The sequence below is a fragment of the Salminus brasiliensis genome, chromosome 13 (genome assembly GCF_030463535.1).
Source record: "Salminus brasiliensis chromosome 13, fSalBra1.hap2, whole genome shotgun sequence".
Classification (NCBI taxonomy): Eukaryota; Metazoa; Chordata; class Actinopteri; order Characiformes; family Bryconidae; genus Salminus; species Salminus brasiliensis.
Genome location: NC_132890.1, coordinates 18226518 through 18245917, shown reverse-complemented (window position 1 = coordinate 18245917; position 19400 = coordinate 18226518). Strand labels below are relative to the sequence as shown.

General features: G+C 37.9%; 1 protein-coding gene across 2 annotated transcripts in view; it reads left to right on the top strand.

Moving 5' to 3' along the window:
* Positions 1 to 379: 379 nt before the first annotated feature.
* Positions 380 to 19400, top strand: part of chd2 (chromodomain helicase DNA binding protein 2) — a 30164-nt gene continuing 11143 nt past the window's right edge. The window contains exons 1-19 of one of the 2 annotated variants that reach the window (XM_072694552.1): positions 380 to 1239; positions 1591 to 1703; positions 9100 to 9334; positions 9929 to 10015; positions 10696 to 10757; positions 12396 to 12524; positions 12986 to 13150; positions 13500 to 13636; positions 15054 to 15279; positions 15501 to 15601; positions 15772 to 15813; positions 16298 to 16467; positions 16716 to 16840; positions 17268 to 17484; positions 17596 to 17685; positions 17819 to 18009; positions 18366 to 18554; positions 18664 to 18826; positions 18926 to 19078. In XM_072694552.1, the coding sequence (XP_072550653.1) occupies positions 1642 to 1703; positions 9100 to 9334; positions 9929 to 10015; positions 10696 to 10757; positions 12396 to 12524; positions 12986 to 13150; positions 13500 to 13636; positions 15054 to 15279; positions 15501 to 15601; positions 15772 to 15813; positions 16298 to 16467; positions 16716 to 16840; positions 17268 to 17484; positions 17596 to 17685; positions 17819 to 18009; positions 18366 to 18554; positions 18664 to 18826; positions 18926 to 19078 (2544 nt within the window). In that variant the 5' untranslated portion in view covers positions 380 to 1239; positions 1591 to 1641. The remainder of the gene's footprint in view (positions 1240 to 1590; positions 1704 to 9099; positions 9335 to 9928; positions 10016 to 10695; positions 10758 to 12395; positions 12525 to 12985; positions 13151 to 13499; positions 13637 to 15053; positions 15280 to 15500; positions 15602 to 15771; positions 15814 to 16297; positions 16468 to 16715; positions 16841 to 17267; positions 17485 to 17595; positions 17686 to 17818; positions 18010 to 18365; positions 18555 to 18663; positions 18827 to 18925; positions 19079 to 19400) is intronic. The other variant, XM_072694553.1, reaches the window with a different exon arrangement.

Genomic DNA, 19400 nt, shown 5'->3' with positions numbered 1-19400 from the left:
ATCGTTACTCTATCAATCGCCCTAATTGTTCTGCAGTTCAAATAAATGCGTAACAAACTGCAGTCTAATGTGAACTGTAAAGGTCTACAATAATTTCAGCTGGTCATATCCAGATAAAAAAAAAAAACAACTTTATAATTCGATAGTTAAAACATGAGTTGCGTTTAGATGTACCATCATGCTATCCCATTGTATACAAAATATTTTACATTAAAATTGTTCTGCTTTTAAAACAAGTTGTTTGAATAGAATCTGAATACATTAGTTTATTTTATGCTGATGGGTTTTCAACAGTATTCTCAATACAACATTTTGCACAAGTCGTTTTTTTTTTTTTTTTTTTTTTTTTCCCCTCCCCCCTTAATAATTCAATTTTAAACTCTGCCTTCAGTGTGAATGGAGAATAAACTGGCTGATATAAAGAGTCAGACGGGTTCTAAAATGGTGTCCCATACAGCCCAACATTCTAAAATGGCTCCTGAATCACATTTCCTGTCTGAGCAGGAAGTGATGGCTTACTGAAATAATTTCTTTTATACCAGCTAAAAATCAGCAGTCCTCATATCTAACTCATCTGCGTGTGTTCTGGCTTCTATAGCAGTACTTTAGGTTAGACTGAAGTGTAGATTGAAAGTCCAAAAATGAAGCAGATTGAGTTTAAAATGAAAGGGGTGGGTCTTTAGTGGATCACCTGAGTGCGGGGTAAATGGAGAGAACGTCAATCAAAGGCTGAAGCTCTCAGAGCTGGGAAGGAGCTGTAGATGGCGGATGAGCCTTGGGAAGGGGAACGCGCTGAGCCTCGCCGGGCTCTGTATAGCACTTCTCCCTGAACTTTCACTAACTTCAGTTCTCGCGTAGGGACTCGTATTTAAACGTAATCGACAATTATGTTTTGTGAGGGAATATAAAAACGTCCGTGCGTCGATTCTGGGGCTTTGTTTCGTCGAAACAAAGTGCTTTAGCGTAGAGGAGACCGTCGTTGTTTTCTCTGCCTTGCTCTGGCAGCCATGGCGGTCCTCCATTTTTAGTGCGCCGCGCAAGGCGCTTTAGACCCTTCACTCTCCATTCAAAAGGCCGTCTCTCGATTAGTTTATTATTATTTTTTTACCTTTTCTAATGTTATGTTATATTTTCATTCGAGCTTGCAGGAAATATTTTTTTCGTTTTGCCGGAATAATAGATCGCGTTTTTTTCCGCCGTGAATGTACTGCTACATTTACCTACGTGTCTATGGAATAGGTATGTTTACATTGTATATTTTGTGTGGTCGATTGTATTTTGATTTTATGATCTTTTAATCATCCTTTGTCTGATGACGCAGTAAGAATTTATGCATGTGGCTCTGTTGGATCTATTGAATTGAAAGTCTATCAACCCATATTTGACATCGATCACTACCGAGCAGGTGTCCACTTAATTTTATAATGTATGTAGCTTAATATTTACTGTAAAAACGTAAATTCTCTTCAAATGTGGGAGCCGAAGCTATTTCTCTTCTGTGTCGCAACCGGAGGACTTTTGCTGTCCTTAAAGCAATAAGAAGCCGATGGAACTTGAATGATGGTTCACTCCACTTTCAACTTTTGACAGTTAATACCTGGACTAACGATCATCATTAGCAAAAAGCTCCACGGTATAACGATGATGAAGAACAAGAACAAAAAGCAAGGAGACGAGGGATCAACTCAAAGCAATGCTTCAAGGTACGAGACTTTAATTTTTGTTCTTTTTTCTTCCCACATCTGTCTAGATTGTTTACATCGACAGGCATGGCTGATCACCTGTGAACAGGTTTTAGCCACAGTTTCTATGAAATGCACTGGTTTTAGACCATTGACCTTGGGATAGTTGAATAGCCACACCCTAATTTTACTGGCATTTCTAAAACTGAAAAGCAGCTCTTAGGCCTGTCTTGAGGACCTGGGTCCCAAAGTATACCATCCTTAGAGCTCCGATTTATTTGTTTTTGTTTACAGCCAGTGCTTGATTTATATTTTCATGTACCTTTTTGGTTAGGTAAAATGACCTTACCTGATTAGTTTGTACTGCATTGCACCATCTTTTACATGTAACATTGATGCTAATAAAACAGATTTGCTCTCACATCATGTAAAATTGACTATGTTTTAGATTGATTCTGTGCCATAGAGAAGGGATGTTTGGTGTTAAACTAACCCCATGACCGGTTTTTAGACTGAAATTTACCAGTTACCCAAAAATATTTTATGTTTTGTTGTGGTTGAATGAAAATTTCCCTCATTATTATTTGTCTTATTATACATGATGCATTTTTTAAAAAACATGTATCAAAATATTTTTATTCTTTTTGTTGTTTTTTAATGGAAACAGTTTGTTAAACATTCATTAAGAATTCTTTTAATGGGTTGTAGGATCTAGCAGGAGGATGTGTATACTTTAAATTCTGTACCCCAAACCCACCTTCCCCTCCTCCCCCTCAGCCTCGGTGATTGATGATTTTCTGCATACCCCAAGCTATTAATTTAATTATAGCTACTATTATTAATAGTTAGTATTATCAATTGCACTTTATGTTGAGAGGATACTTTTTCTGAAGTGATTCACCTGTAAGCATTCAGTGATTCAAGTTACTGTTTTGTCTAATGTCCCATAACTGGCAGGAGAGTGACAGGAGTGAACCTGCAGCCGGAGGGGTACTGGTGTCACTGTCCTGTCCCGCTGCCATTGGGCTCTTGAACAAGACCTGCTCCAGGGGTACTGCACAGCAACTGCACTCAGACCCCAACTTCCTTCCCTATATATGTGAATATATTGTCACTGCCATAACAAACCAGCCTACAAATAAGGGGGGGGCATGTTGAACTTTTAATGTACATTAATTTAGTATTCTTTATTCGATGTAAATTTGACTATTGGCATGAAAGGTTTACACAGTGTGAATGCTGGCATTTTTAGTGTTTAAAAAAAAAAAGAGTAAAGGATACGTCAGTGATGTCTCAGGGGGAAAAAGGTGCAGTATTCAGAAAACAGATTTGCACAGTATCACTAGAATGAATCCTGATGTAATTACAGTTAGAGCCATTTGCATTGCTTTCACTTATAGTAGCATATAGTGTATATAGAGGTTTCTCTAGAATGAAAAATTGCATCTGGTCCATTTGTTTTACTTAAGGTATAGTTTACTTACAAATTGATGTTCCCATGTGTCTCATCACGTCTGTTCAAGCTGTCAGGTTCATTCAATAAACAATTAATGATTGATTTTGAAAAGTTGAAATAGAGTGTTTTGTGAACTCTGATGCTTGCTTTTTTTGTTGTAATTTAGGTAATGTTCTGTATTTATTACTATAGGGTGGACCGTATGGGACGGTATGTTTTAGTGTATTAGTTGGATTCCTGATAAAATATGAATGCTTGTTGAAATTAAAACTTATGCACAAGCTGGCTTAAGCTACCTGTTGCAAGACCAATGTCACTTTGTTCAACACTTTGTGAGTATTCTGCACTTTTAAGTAGCTACGATGGGCTGTGTGCAAAACCACATACTACAGTAATGAATAAATTCCAATGATGTACTATGTTTTGTACAGCAGTATTTGGGTTTGGACACAGTCACCCCCTATTATCTGTGGGTTCTTTCAATTAAATGGTCAATTGCCGTATATGGGAGTTGTATATCTCATGTTTTTCCACACAAGCTTCGGGTTATCTTTAGACTCATTTAGATGCATTCCATACAAATTTATTAAAAGTTGTCAAATTGCAACAACTTCTACCCTGACTTGAGACCAAACACCCGTATAGAAAGGTTGTCCTTCAGGAAGGTGACTGGACTGTTGTGAGCTTTTGGCAGCCATTTTCTTAACATCTTTCTCAGCAAGTTAAACAGCCAAACAAGCCAGTCCTGACATTTTAAAAGCCCAGATTCTTAACCTGATTTGAGTTCAGTGTGAGGATTATTCAAGAATCAAGGAAAAACATGCAGGGCTACTGTGATTACACTGTGTGTATGAGCTGTATGAGCATTAAATGGCTGAAGGTCCACTTGAAAATCACAAAATGGCTCTTGCTTTCTGCTGCATAGCCTGTATGAGTTACACAGCATTACATAAAAGGTGCAGAGAACTACAGGAAGGGAAAGCCGGAAGTGCTGTAGGGGTCATAAGTTGCTCTGCTGCATTTTGGTTGGCTCTTTATCCGTCTAGCAACGTGGCAACCAATCGAGGCTGAGCGGAGGGGTTATCTCCGCCCCTATGTGACGTCAACTACCATATAAGGACAGGCTGGCGCGCTGTCTCCTCTGCTTTGTCAGCAGCTGCGGAGCTGCTGCCTCCGGCGAATCAACACAACTGAGCCTTTTCCGTCACCACGTTCCCTCTCTGCCCGTTTGTTTTCGGACTTACAAAACCGACACTGTAATGTTAACATTTATTGATAAACGGGAACATTTCTTTTAGCAGAACCGTTACCTTGTAGATTTCTACTACAGATTTATTTTTATTGAAGAGAAACTGCTTGAATACTGAAATAGACCGGCAGGACGTGTTGGCATGTGGATCCGCATAGTTGGATTAGGTAGCGCTAGCTGAAGTCAGATGCAAAGTAAAGGGCGGTTCATTTTGCTGTTCGCGACTGACTAGGGTTGCCACAGACTTGTAGATTAATCCAAATAATATGAAGCAGCAGCATGTGACTAAGGTTTGGTAGTTAACATCCGGGTTTAAGGCAACCTTAAATGTCAATAAATAAGCTTCAACCTGGTGTACATGCCAAGTAAGCCAGAATAAAAATAAATAAATAAAAACATAAAAATATGCAAAACATTTAACTTAGTATATTTTATTTTTTGAACCGTCAGATGATTGCTCTCCTTCTGTTGTTCACTGAGGGAGGAACAGTAAGCTCAATATCATATTTATCTTCTATATCATTGTGAGTGAGACACCACTCGAGACAGACTTTACCAGTTGTCTTATTATTTTCACCGGACTCAGTGTGTGTGTGTGTGTGATCAAATGATATTGTCTGTTTGTAGTGTTGTTCTTTTTTCTTTTAACATCTTCATTTGTAATATACATTAGAATAGTGTTGGGCATGCAAACTATTTTAAGGTATAGTTTTATTGAATAGATCCTATTTAATTTTTTTCCTCACACTTTTGAAAAGACATCGAGTTCACCACATGCAAAAACCACAGCTGCTGTGAAGTTTCTCAATGAAGAGGTTAACTTAGAAGGGTTCGTAAAAATAGAAATGGAGTAAAAACCTTAACATTAAAGAGTCAGAAATGGGCTAGTTTAAACTTTTATCTAATTATTTATTTTAATGCAAGGGAATATATATATATATATATATATATATATATATATATATATATATATATATATATATATATATATATATATATATAATGTAAACCATACCCAAGTGGGTAAATATCCCCCTACAAAATAGGTAGTAACTATTGTGTATACTGCATTTGCAAAGTGTAATGTGGAGAAGTCGGTGTGGTGTAGCAGCTGGGCAGGAACACCAGGCTGCAGCAGTGAGAGGCCTTGGGCAAGACTTCTAATGCTTCATTTGCCTGAATTCTGCTACCAGTGTAGCATACTTTGAAATGTAAATCAATCTGGATTGTCAGCCAAAAGCCATAAAAGTGTGCATACTGTATTCCTTTACATCCTAACTTATACCCTACTTTTACTCAATTACAATAGCTGAAATTTGACTGACTTGTACTTTTTTGAGTATGCCTGTGGTAGTTGTCTTTTACATTGTCATCATTTAATGATGAACAGATCAATAAAATGATCCAAAATGTCTTAGATCTCCATTGAAAGTTTAGAAGGTATTTTCCCCTTTTGCTATTTGGTGTGAAGCTACAAGGTTTTTGTGTAATGGCAGTATTATTTATATAAAAATTAACAACATATTTTTGCAATATTACATTTAATTTCTTGCAATTGTACATTGTCAATTTCTAGCTGTGATGTTGTTAATGGCAATAGTAATGGGCTCAATAATCACATTGCCTTTAAAGGTGAAATATGATACATTTTACGCATCATATGAACATAGCTTGTCACACACTTTTGCAGTGTCAGATTTTCCTTACGTTTCTTAAAATTCTATCACAGTAATTACAGATGTCCAAATTCTGAATGCTAAGTAACATATTTGAAGCTTGAAATTTGATAGTTTTAGTGAATTCTTTCATATGTACTGATACCTACTACCTACTGATAACATGATTATGAGTAATGGATCTGTGGAATGAAGGTGTGATACACCAGGTATCTTAAGAATGTGAGCATATTTAATGGCTTTTGTGTTCTTTTTATAATCAGGTTTTCTTTTTAAAATCATGTGAGAACTTAACTTACTTATCGTTGTTTTCCCACATCCCCTGAAATGTATTCTTAAACATGAAAACAAGTAAGGGGGCCAATTCTAAAAGACGCATTTTTGCAAGCCGTTGGTCAGTGTGTTGGTTTTGGTGTCACTTCATTCAGTGAATGGACAATATTTAAGATCTTTTTAATCCATTAAAACTGTGACTTTGGATGGTGAAGTATACTGAAAATACACTTTAATAACTATATATATAATGTTAATGAATATGGACCCAACTAACAATCCTTCAAATTGGTTGTAAAGGGGGAAAAAAAGTTTTCCTCCACCTAAAGACATCAGTAGTTCAGTTTTTAGCAGGAAAGCATTTAAAAGGGGTGTAACAGTACCTTGTTTGGTTCACACTATGGGTCGGACGCCATGGTTTGGTACAAGATTGATACAGTGTGGGGGAAACAGCAACCGACAATAATGCACTTGAACAGCTTGTTCCACCTAGTATTGATGCATGATATAGTAAACTTACACAGTTTACAGTTTAAGGTTCATAGGTGAAACTCGCACTTGTGAAATTTGGTGAGCATTATGTTAATCAGTATTCACACATATGCTACTTAGTATGTAATGTCTGGGCTGTGATGTTCCATACAAATATGCACAGTGTTATATCCCTAGCAATATGTGAACATATGTCACTGCAGTTCTATAGGGAGCTAGGCACTCAATGATTTTCTACTTCAGGCATCCAGCAAAGTTTCATAATTTTTTCTGCTCAATCATCTTGCTTACCTTGAGAGATTATTACCTGGTTTAGTTAGTGTGTTACGAGAAGGAAAATCACCAAGCTGTGCTGTTTCAGTTTGCCAGCCATAATGTTAATAAGGAAGGTGTAATTTATTCCTGATCTAGTTGTGACCTGTTAGGTAGAATTTCAGGAAGGAACATATGTGCAGTGCAATGTGGGATATTACTTATTATTCTTCACTTTTCATTTTTACACTCTGAACATGTTGTGTATGACAATACGTTAACAGACTACGGTCTGTAATTATAGAACTACAACGTGCTTCTATATGGTAAGTGGAGCTGATGAAATAGACCAAGTTCATTCAAAACCAGGGGGAGTCAAATAATTCTGATATAACTGTAGTTATTAAAGCCAAAAGTTATATGGCAGGTCTATACGTTGGTTGTGTTGAAGCACCTGAGCTGAGCTGCCTGTGACACACTTTCAGTTTTATTGGGAAGGGTTAGAATGCTAAAAACCATCAAGAATTCATTAGATGCAAAGTATGTCAACTGTTCTGAAGTTGCTGAGGTAATCATAAGTGTGATGACATTACTGACTGGAATATGTTATCTGATGCGTTTAATAAGCCAGTAGCTGAGTTTAGTTTTAAGCCAACCCAATCAAGGCCTTGGAATTGATGGTAAAATAATTAGAAATGGAGTAAACACTTCAACACAAAGTATTAAATATCTTTTTATCAGTTCTCTGGTCTATTTAAAAAAAAGAGAACATTTTAATGTAAGTGCATGCAAAGACATTTTGGGGAATTTACATTAGTCAGTTTTCTGAAAACATTCGGGTAATGTAAAACACAGCAGCTGTTTTCAGACTATAAGAAATTGTACCTCTTATTTTGGACTCTGATGATATACATTTATTAAACAGGGGGTGATTTCTTATTACATTTCCATTGATTTTAGATGTACCAGGGTTCACATACAGTTATTGCCATCTTCTTTTAAAACTCACTGGTCGCTCCATCTACAGAAGCACAAAGACTTGGTGTGGTCATGGATGACCAGTTATCATTCTCACCTCATATCGAAATCTGCCTTAATCATGCAGATTTCTCCTTTTCAACATCTGGAGAATTCAACCCAGGTTCAGTCTTGTCACTTCAAGACTTGATTACTGCAACTCCCTTCTGGCTGCTCTCCATTTGTGCACCATCAGGCCCCTGTAGTTAATCCAGAATGCTGCACCATTGGTTGCTTTCAATGTTTCTAAGTTCAGCCATGTAACTCATTCTTTACACTGGCTACCTGTAGCTGCTGCCTGCATCTGATTCAAAACCCTGATTTAAAACCCTTTCACAGAAGACAAGCATCCAGGCTTTTTTCTGTTCTGGCACCAAACTTGTGGAACAAACTTCCCTGGGGTGTTGCTTGTTGTCTACAAACTGTAACTGAAGACCCATCTCTTCCAAAAGTACTTGGTCAAAGTGTATTGTCGAGTTTTGAGGTCTTCATACTGACTCAGTTGAATTTAGAAGCATCTAAGCTTAGAGGTATCTTTTGGATCCTAGTTTATATAAAATAGCTTTGGTTATTTTTCTGAGTAAACTTTTATAATTCGCTCTGGATAAAACCATCTGCTTAATGCTTTTACTGTAATTGTAAATGTGAAAAATTAACTAAAACTAGAGAGTTTTAGCTGTTCAGTTGACACAGTACTTACAAAGTAATCTGATGGTGATACTTCAGGGGAAATAGAACTGATAGAAACCTAGACAGTACTAATTTAATTCTAAACATCTTGCTAAATACTATTAAGCAATGGTTACATTTTTATGTATTTTACAATATTCTAAATATAATTTCATGATAATGGAAGTCACAGTGAGTGTGTATGGTAAAAATATTTTCTTTGATATCACCCAGGCCTATATTTGTGGGTACTGATCTGTCTAATATTTGGCTTGTAAATGGAAAAATTTTTATGGTCCTGTCTGCTTTTTATGCCCATTTCTGCTGTTGTAGCAACTCTGCATCAGAGGAGTCGAACCACTCCGGCTCTGACTCGGCCAGTCAGTCGGAGAGTGAACAGGGCAGCGATCGAGCGCGCTCCCACCACTCCGAGTCCAACAGCTCCTCAGAGTCTGAGAGCCGCTCTGAGTCTGAATGTGAATCTGGCGGCTCCAAGTCTCACCAGACTGAACCAGAGGCCAAAGACAAACCGGTCAAGAAGAAGGACAGTCTGGCAGATGTAAAGAAGGTAATGGCAAAAAGCAGTGGGAAATACTGTGGCAGCATGAGTAGCCCTCTGTAAATAATTTGTGATCAGGGATATTTGCTTATTGGCTGATTCCAATATTATCATGCTCACTAGCATTTATGTCCATAATTTGTGAGAGCAGCACTTCTGTTGAGGCATATACTGAATCACATTTTTTCCACACCACTTTATTAATTACTGTTCAGCTCCACCAGTACTTTATATTAAGCAGTCGATTGCCCTTTAGCACTTTGTGTCAAGAACACAGCATCAGGTCTTTCATCAGACTGTTAGGAAGAAGTAGGTCATTGCCTTGCCTTTCATTTGCTAAGCTTCCAAGGCTGCCAGATCTCACAGGCTGCCTGTTACTTTGGCTTACTGACATTTTTGTATTTTTGTAAGAGTCTTAAAGAAGATCAGTTCAGAGAGGATAAATGGGATGGTGAAAGACTCCTAGTCAGGCTTAAAGAATAAAGGCCATTGAAAAAGAGTTGAACTACTTTCCAACCTCAAAATGACTTTTAATGTTCATGTTATCTCACAGTACTCGCATAGTAATGGAAGTCTTACGTGAGATATTTTTTGTGTTTGTAGATGTGGGAGGAACATCCAGATGTTTATGGTGTTAGACGGTCCAATCGGAGCCGGACGGAACCAGCTCGTCTGAACATTGGAGCAGAGGTTGGCTGTCCATCTTTTTAAAATTTTTACTATGAACAGACTCCCTCTGTAGTCCATGTGAATACATGTTTGATACAATGCCACTTTTTGCTCTTAAGTATTAGTAGATCAACACCAACTTGGGCAGTGGTTTGTACCATTGCCAAACAGTACTGTTTGTCACTAAGTTGTTGCAAGTTAAGTAAGAAAGGATGTTGTCCTAGCACAGTGGCTTTAAACTCCAAGCCTGGGACCCTGCTGTCCTGCGCAATTTTAGTTATTCTTTGTCCCAGCACGACTGCTTGATCCAGCTCACAAAGAATCTGCTCATGAGCAGATCTGTAAATCAGGTGTTTTGGGGCAGGAAATACATGAAACAAGAGCTGAAACAGAACAGGAGCTGAAACAGAACAGGAGCTGAAAACTGTGCTAGTAAAAATGAGACTCTAATAGTGCATCCTGGCGCCCCCACAGGTTTGAAATGTGACCTGGAGTGTTGTAGTATGCTTCCATCTAGTGGAGGTCATATCAAAATGCAGGGGGTGGGGTGGGGGGGATGGGGTGTGACAGAAACTTTACTCAAGTTAAATTACATCTGAATTAATTTGAATTGTGCAGCCCAGGATCTACTAGATTTATTAAAAATAAATTTCTCAGTATAAGGCAGGACTTTTGTAATGCCAGTTTTGCATCATTTACAGGGTAGCAGTGAGTCAGAGAGCGAAAGCCCTAAGAGAAAAGGACCGCAGCAGAAAAAGAAACAGTGAGTATAAACAGGACAGAGGATGTATGTACATTTCCACTCATTGCTCTATTCCATTATGTTGATTTTGTAGTTTTACATTATTTTAATTGTACATTACAAAACTTGTCTGTCTCAATTATGTACACAAATATGATCATTATAGTCTTCTCAAGTGATCTATGTTCCATTAGCTGTCTGTTATTAAGTAGTTCATAGTAATTCAGTTGTTGTGTTCTCGAGTTAAGATTGTCTTAGTGCATGCTAAATGTTTTGTACACGTATCTGGCTTATGATGGTAGTAATTTTGTAATGTTATTGTTTTGTTGACAGACTGAGTTCACGCATTATGTACATCATAGACTTTTTAACTTTGTTTTGATCATAACTAAAGTTCTGATTACTCACTCACTCACTCATTTTTGTATGTTGCATTTTTGTATGTGCAATGGGACATTTGGTCACATCATTTGGAAACAGGATATCTGATTAACTTTTAGTTTTGACCTACACGCCCAACCATATGGTGTCTAGAATTAACATTTGTTTACAATTCACAATTTTTATTACTGTACATTTTTATCATTAATATAATAAAATAAAAACTCTTGCACAATGCTCACTTAATCACCCCTAGCCCTCCACCAATCAAACACACTGGTGTCAGTTTTGTAATATTATCACTGCAAGACAGAAGATCTCTCTATAGGGCTTAACTAAAGGCCAAATACATAAAGACATATGTTGTAGAATCAACCAGTAATCTTACTGAAATCGAGATAAGTGTATATACACAAAGATATATATATATATATATATATATATATATATATATATATATATATACACATATGCCTTCACATTCACATATCTAAATAGATAATCTTGTTAAATTCGTCTCAGCACCCTGGGTCTCTCTTAAAAAAAGTTATCACAATGACTATATATTTTTCTGTATGTATATATATATATATATATTTATATATATGTTTCATCAAGCTAAGCACCATTTACTAATGTGCAAAAAAAACCCAAATATATATATTACTTGCATTATATTTTATTATTATTGCATTATAACTACATTTTTGGGCCTTGTAATATTGTTTTATATATATTGTTTTATGTAATTTTATTTGTATTTAACAGCTTCTTCTATATGAAATTTAGAAAAATATATAGTCCCTGATGGTGATGCAAGTTTGTTGTGGCTGTAGCCTTTGCCTCACAGTGGTTAAGTAGTGCAGAGTAGTATTTAAGTTGTGCACAGGTTCTTTGTAACCATGTATGAAGGGGAGTGGTTAAATAACTCTCTATATGTGGGACATCAGAACGTCCTCAGGGAAGGACATTACTGTTCTAATATTGGATGTATTTTCTAATATAATGTTCTTGCCAAAGTGTATTTGATGCTTATCCATAGGGCAGCTTCAAAATGAGGTTGAGACTGCTCAAGCATCTCACATTACAAATGATATTTAATATCAGTACAGAGTTGTAAATTCTGCTTTGGGGTAAGTACAAATAGACATCCCATAGATCCGATCTTTAGTGTCTTAGGTGGTACAGCTGGTCAGTGAAGCAACAGCATGATAGTGTAGTAGCTAAAATTATTGCTAGCCCCCAATGGGTGAACTTGTGGTATTTCTGTGTTGAAAGAAATACCTGGAAAGATGATGACACAAACGACGAGGATGATGATGATGATGGTGGTGAGGAAGAGGCCAGCAGTTCAGAGAGTGAGCAGGAAGAAAAAAAAGTTAGATCCAGACGACTTCCTGCTAGAAGGTAAGAGTGTAGCGAAGCCTGGCCTTGAGACAGTTTACCCAAGCTTGCCTGCTTAATGAGCAGTTTGATGTCTTCCTTGTTAATCATAGCAAAACAAAGGCAGCTAATTTGGCTTGCCTAATATTTTTTTCAGACAGTTCAACAAACAGTTACAATTCATCCTTTAAGCCAGTATTTAAGTGCTGGATGTAAATTTGGTGGTGGCATTTCTGATCTGTCGTTGTTTGATTTCTGAAATTCTGATGTGAACTGCCCATTCTCAAAATTAATTGATTCTAGCTTGATTGTTTGACTGTTTGAAAGCTGTCTCAAGGCCATCAGCACATGAGTCAGGCTAATAGGAGTGCTAATAAATCGCTACACTGTTCTGCAGGGGATAGGGAAGCAGAAAGAGGGATGCTTGGCCCACAGTGGTTTTTGAAAACATGCTTGTCTGTGTGTGTTTGTGCATACCTAATCAGACCTCAGACCAAATCATCCACAGCCAAGCAGCATCAGTCTCAAAAAGGACGGAAAACAAGGAAGCAAGAAACATCAGATGAGGAGGAGGAGGATGATGACGACGACGATGATGAGGAGGATACTCCAAAGAGACAGACACGTCGTAGGGCAGCAACTAAAGTTAGGTATGGATGGCTCATTTTCTTTGACGTTTGTTGCTGCGGCCACACACACAGTAATCCATTTTAACTTGTCTAATAGAGTGTCCCTGGATCAGATATTGGAGTTGGAAAGAAATGAATCCTGTGACGTATCTGTGTATGATATCATGTTGTTAGTTTTGTATTTCCTTCTGTAGGGCAGTATGTGTTTGAGTAGCTGCTTGTTCTAGGTGAAATGCTATTAAAAATGTCCTGTTTAACATTGGAATAGTTTTTAAAGAATTTAATTATCAGATTGGTATTCAATTGGAATTGGTTTCATCATCAAAATAAAAATGTTAAATGTGTCTAATGATCTGCTCTTTGACTGCAGTTATAAGGAGGACCAGAATGATTTTGAGACTGACTCCGATGACCTGATTGAGATGGCTGAGGGGGCTGAAGAAATGCAGGACGATGATAGTGAAACCATTGAGAAAATCATGGACACCAGAATTGGCAAGAAGGGAGGTGAGCAAGACCTTATTCATCATATTTTATTTCCACCATTATATATATATTTTATGTTAGGTGATACTAAAACGTTTGTTATATCGACACATTGGGATTGCAATATACTTTGCAATATATTTTGCTGTTCGGACAATGCTTATAGTGATTTGGGAGAAGACTAAGAAGGGGAGAGAACTCTTGGTTTTAGTTTAGGTGGTTTCTGCTTTGTGGTAGGAAGCCAGTCCCCCTCTCTGATATGTGAGATAGAGATGGTAGAGATGGAATTTATAAGACGTTAGAATAGGAAGAGGGTGTTTCAGGCATTTTGGTCCTCATTAAACGTAAGTAATTTTATAGCTCCACTTAAAACAAATTGGGCCCAGACAGAGATCCAAGTGGTGGGCTGTATTTTCCTTTGAATGGAAACTCTCAATTCAAAGTGCTGTGTAGTTCAGTACTAAGCATAATTCTTGTCTGCAAAACCAGTCTACAGAATTATTAATGTGGTTAAAGATGTGCCTGTGTTATGTTGTTCAAAGTTCAATCGTAGCCTATTCTGCTTTAAATCTGCTGCCAAAAGACTAACATCATGTGTACTTCCTCAGTGTTTAAAGTAAAACTTAGCTGCATGAATGATCAGAGCTTTTTTTTGTTGCTTTTTGTATTACTGGACGTATTTTCAGAGAAAGCGCAAAAGCTTGTTCAGTTACAACTACTCCCCTCTCAATGTGGAGTAGGTGGACATAAAAGTGAGTCAGGTTTACTTCAGCTTACTCCTGACCAATCACAAGGCTAACATGGCATTTCCCTCTCTTTGAGTCTGAGCAAGTTGGAGAGCTAAAGCTAAACTTAAACCTGACAAGCTAAAGCTCAAGTCATGACTGAAGGAGCAGCTGCCCTGTGTACCTCATTGTCCCTCAAGTCCAGCACCCGGCGCCTAATGGAAGGGATGATAAGGCGTAAAGCCACTCCCCCCAGTCATGGCTCACGCTTGTACCTTATTATGGTACAGGTATTAAAACCTTAAACCCTTAAACCCACAACCACAATTCAGAGATAAAGAACACAACATCTCTGTCTCAAAGTCAAGTCTGTGTAACGCAAACAAGACAGTTCTCAGAAAGTGCATTTTGCTGATTTTTCAGGAGTTTTAATATATTTTTGCTTTGTGTTGTTTTTATTTCAACTTTGCTGAACACTTCACCTAATACCCAAGTATTATACCGAAAATGTAAATATATCAGTATGTGTCCTCTGGATTTTTAAAGAATCATCTGCATATGGCAGCTTTCAACAGTATTAGTAAAGCCAATATCAAAATAAGGAACAATTTATATCAGCTATTGTTTTTGCTCCACTTTTATTACGTATATGGAACATTTCAGCTTTATTTAATGCCATGTATGTTTTGGAATCTTTGTCTCCGTGTTTTCAGCTTCTGGGGCTGCCACCACCCTCTATGCTGTGGAGGCCAGTGGCGACCCTGGAGCAGATTTTGACCCGGAGAAGGAGGAAGGCGAGACCCAGTTCCTCATTAAGTGGAAGGGCTGGTCCTATATCCACAACACATGGGAAAGCATAGATTCTCTCACCCAGCAGAAGGTTAAAGGGATGAAAAAGTTGGAGAACTTTAAGAAGAAGAATGATGAGCTTAATGCTTGGTGAGGAGTTTTTAACCAGGTCTCATTTATGCATACACTGCCCCTCTAATGATGTTTTGTCAGTTTCCTTTACTTTTTTTTAAAAGTATTTGTTAATAATTTGTTCGGAATGTAGTTACTGTAGTGTTGTCATTTGGCTTCACTTGTTTGTTTGACTAACAAATTTCAGCTTATAGATAAAGTGATTGTTTTGATTAATGTCAGCATTGGTTCTCTTGCAGGTTGAAAAGAGCATCACCTGAGGATTTGGAATATTATAACTGCCAGCAAGAGCTAACCACTGATCTAAACAAGCAGTTTCAAATAGTGGAGAGAGTCATTGGTAAGTACAGCCTTGACGTTATGATTAAAGGCTTATGCATAAACCCATGATTATTTTGGAATCAGGCAGTGAAAGTACATGGAGCATTGTAATTAATTGTTATGTGAAAAAAAACATAATAGTTTTATGCTTGAATTCAATCTCAAATTTCTTCCCTATTCCTTTCACAGCAATGAAAACTGGGAAGTCACAGGTGCCCTCTGATTTCCCCTGTGAGTTTTTGCCCTTATCTATTTGCATGCATTTCTTTTGTGTAACAATTAAAGTTAAAGGGAAGCAGGACTGAAATGATGAGCCATTAGTAGCTATTAAATTATTTTTTTAATTTACAGTTTCTTGGTGTATTTTGTTTGACTTATTTTTTAAAGGTCCCCTATAATCCAAGAGCAATTTAGCCCCATTATGTGAGAAGTTTCATATAATATTTCAGACTGGACCGCTTTTTGAATGAGGCTTAATACAAAATGAAATGCCATTTATACAAACACATTGGTCCTAAAGGCACAGTAATGAAAATGGCCTGTTTAATTGTAAGGAAAATGGTCATGTAGTAAATCACACATGTACTATAAGTGAACCTAGGAGACAAAATACTCAAGAAGTATAGTATATAAGACCTTTTATTCATAAGGCATTATCATGTATTAGTAAGATGGATAAACCTCTTTCTTCCACTTCCCCCCCTTTTCAAAACAGCTCATAAGACCACTTCCAATGAACCAGAGTATTTGTGTAAATGGATGGGCCTGCCCTACGCAGAGTGCACATGGGAGGATGGTGCCTTAATAGGAAAGAAGTTCCAGTCCTGTATAGATAGCTTTAATAACAGGAACACCTCTAAAACTGTCCCTTCCAAAGACTGTAAGGTAAGAATCCCCTTCATACACTTTTCCACTGACTGCTCCTTTGATTGCTTCAGTTTTTTTCCATTTGTATTACCAGTCACGTAACAGCAGTGGGCTTCTGTAATCTGACTTGTTTTTTTGTTAAAGCATATTATTGCATTGTATAAATTTGAACTGTTTTTAAAGAGTATGCCATGCTATATGCCATTGTCATGTCAAAATTGAAGCCATATCTTATATTTTTTATTCTTTGTTTGAAACTCTTGAAGGTGTTGAAACAGAGGCCTAGATTTGTGGCACTGAAAAAGCAGCCATCCTACATTGGGGATGAGAACCTGGAGCTGAGAGACTATCAGTTAGATGGAGTGAACTGGCTAGCCCACTCATGGTGCAGGTAACTTTTTAAAAAACAAGCTATTCTCTATACTTTTCTCTACATTAGAAATCCCTGAACCGGATGTTCCAAACTGACATACATTACACATTGCACATTAAAACCCCCAAGACGCTCTGTGTTTGGATAAGGATTGGATCACTCAAACCACATTCTGATATGATTAGGGACACAAACCAGTATAAACGCGATGGGTTTTCTGGATTGGGTTCTGTCAGATAAGCGGAAATGCATTAATACAAGTAATCTTTACTGTGGATCTTGGCTTGTCTCTGCCTATTGCTCTCTTGTTGTATGTGTTTTGTATGTGTGTAAATGTTTCCATATTTATAGAAATGGTTGTTATTACACAGCAAGGGGTAAATGGATGTGTGTGAAGTAAGTGATAATGAAGTATTTATATGTGTGTGTCTCGTTTGTTGTCTAGGTGCAACAGTGTTATCTTAGCAGATGAGATGGGCCTGGGAAAGACTATCCAGACCATTTCTTTCCTTTCCTACCTCTTCCATCAGCACCAACTCTACGGCCCCTTCCTCTTGGTGGTGCCCCTCTCCACACTTACTTCCTGGCAGCGGGAGTTCAGCACCTGGGCCCCTGACATGAATGTTGTGGTCTATCTGGGGGATGTCTTAAGCAGAAAGACGGTACAGAACTCCCTGATGAACCGTATTTTTCTGTTTTAATGCATACAGTTCCTTAATCAGCTTAACAAGCTACTTGCAGGTTGCACTGATATTTTTTTTTGCTTTCTTTAGATTCGTGACTATGAGTGGATTCACCAGCAGTCCAAAAGAATCAAGTTTAATGCGCTTTTGACTACATATGAGATTTTACTAAAAGATAAGGTAAGAGGATAAAAGTACTGCACAGTTATATACAAATATCCAGTGTAGTTCTGTAGTGTTTTCAGAATGTTCTTAACAAAATGGATATAAATGGAACCAACTGTTGAGACCAGTTTTGTTCTTCCTGCCACAGGGTGTTTTAGGGAACATAAACTGGGCCTTTCTGGGGGTGGATGAAGCTCACCGGCTGAAGAATGACGATTCGCTGCTATACAAAACACTGATAGATTTTAGGTCCAATCACAGGCTGCTAATCACTGGGACCCCGCTGCAGAATTCTCTCAAGGAGCTGTGGTCCCTTCTGCACTTTCTGATGCCTGACAAGTAGGTCCCTCACTTCTTGTGTGTTTACAAAAGATCTTTTGGCTCTTTCTATTCATAACTTGTAAGAAATTGTACAAAATCAGTTTATTGATATCTCTGAATTCCTTAACCTTCATCTGATAAATTGGTATTGCTGATCTATGTCAGTCTCATGGTTAAAGACTAGTGATGATAAGTACAGAACAGCAGCCTAAAGGTTAAATTGGAACAGAAATTAGAATGTTGGTGATTTTCTTTCCATCAGCATCTATGTCAGTTCCATAAATGACAAATGGCTTGCTGTTGTTTAGAACAAAAAACAAAACAAAACTGCAAGCCATATATGCTAATTGTTTTTAATTTTTGTCTTGATTTAGGTTTGAGTTCTGGGAGGATTTTGAGGACGAGCATGGCAAAGGCAGGGACAATGGTTACCAGAGTCTTCACAAAGTGCTGGAGCCCTTCCTGCTTCGACGTGTCAAAAAAGATGTGGAGAAATCTCTGCCCGCCAAAGTGGAGCAAATCCTCAGGGTGGACATGTCTGCCCAGCAGAAACAGTTCTACAAGTACATCTAACTTTCACTCTTATGGCCCTCTAAATGTGTTTTGTCACAAGTTACCTGAGTGAGTCTATTTCAAAATCATTTTCTGCTGTGTATGTGGTTGTCATTTAAGGTGGATTCTCACAAGGAATTATAAAGCTCTCTCTAAAGGCTCCAGAGGCAGTTCCTCTGGGTTTCTTAACATTGTCATGGAGCTCAAGAAGTGCTGTAACCATGGCTTCCTCATCAAGCACCCAGAGGAGGGAGAAAATGAGAGTCCTCAGGAGCGCTTGCAGGTGGGATGGCTGAAGAATAAATCAACCATGATTGCATTCATTTCTTTGGATGAACTCTTTAGGTAATGGATTAACTAAGTAACATTTGTTTTGGGCTAGACGCTGGTCAGGGGCAGTGGGAAGTTGGTCCTCCTGGATAAACTCCTGACTCGGCTGAGGGAGCGGGGCAACCGCGTTCTTGTCTTTTCTCAGATGGTCCGCATGCTGGACATCTTGGCAGACTACCTGACCATGAAACGCTATCCTTTCCAGGTATGGTCAAAAGTTTGCTTCTTGCATTTTGAACTGGTATGAGACTTGTCTTGTTGACTTGTAACAAGTCTTGTTTTTGAAGAGTGGCATTGCTAATTTATTCCTGTTTGTTTAGCCTGGATATATCTTAAGTTCAGTGACCATTTTGTTTGTTGTGACTATGGCATAAGTTCAGTATGGTGGTGGGACTGTTTGGAGCTGGGCTCTTGTTGACGCAGGGTTGTGCAGTGGTATCTTGGCTCGAACTGCCAGTGCCCTGCCTCTATTTTTAACTACCAGTTATTTTTTGATGCGTACTGGCTTGAGCGTCAGTACAACATAC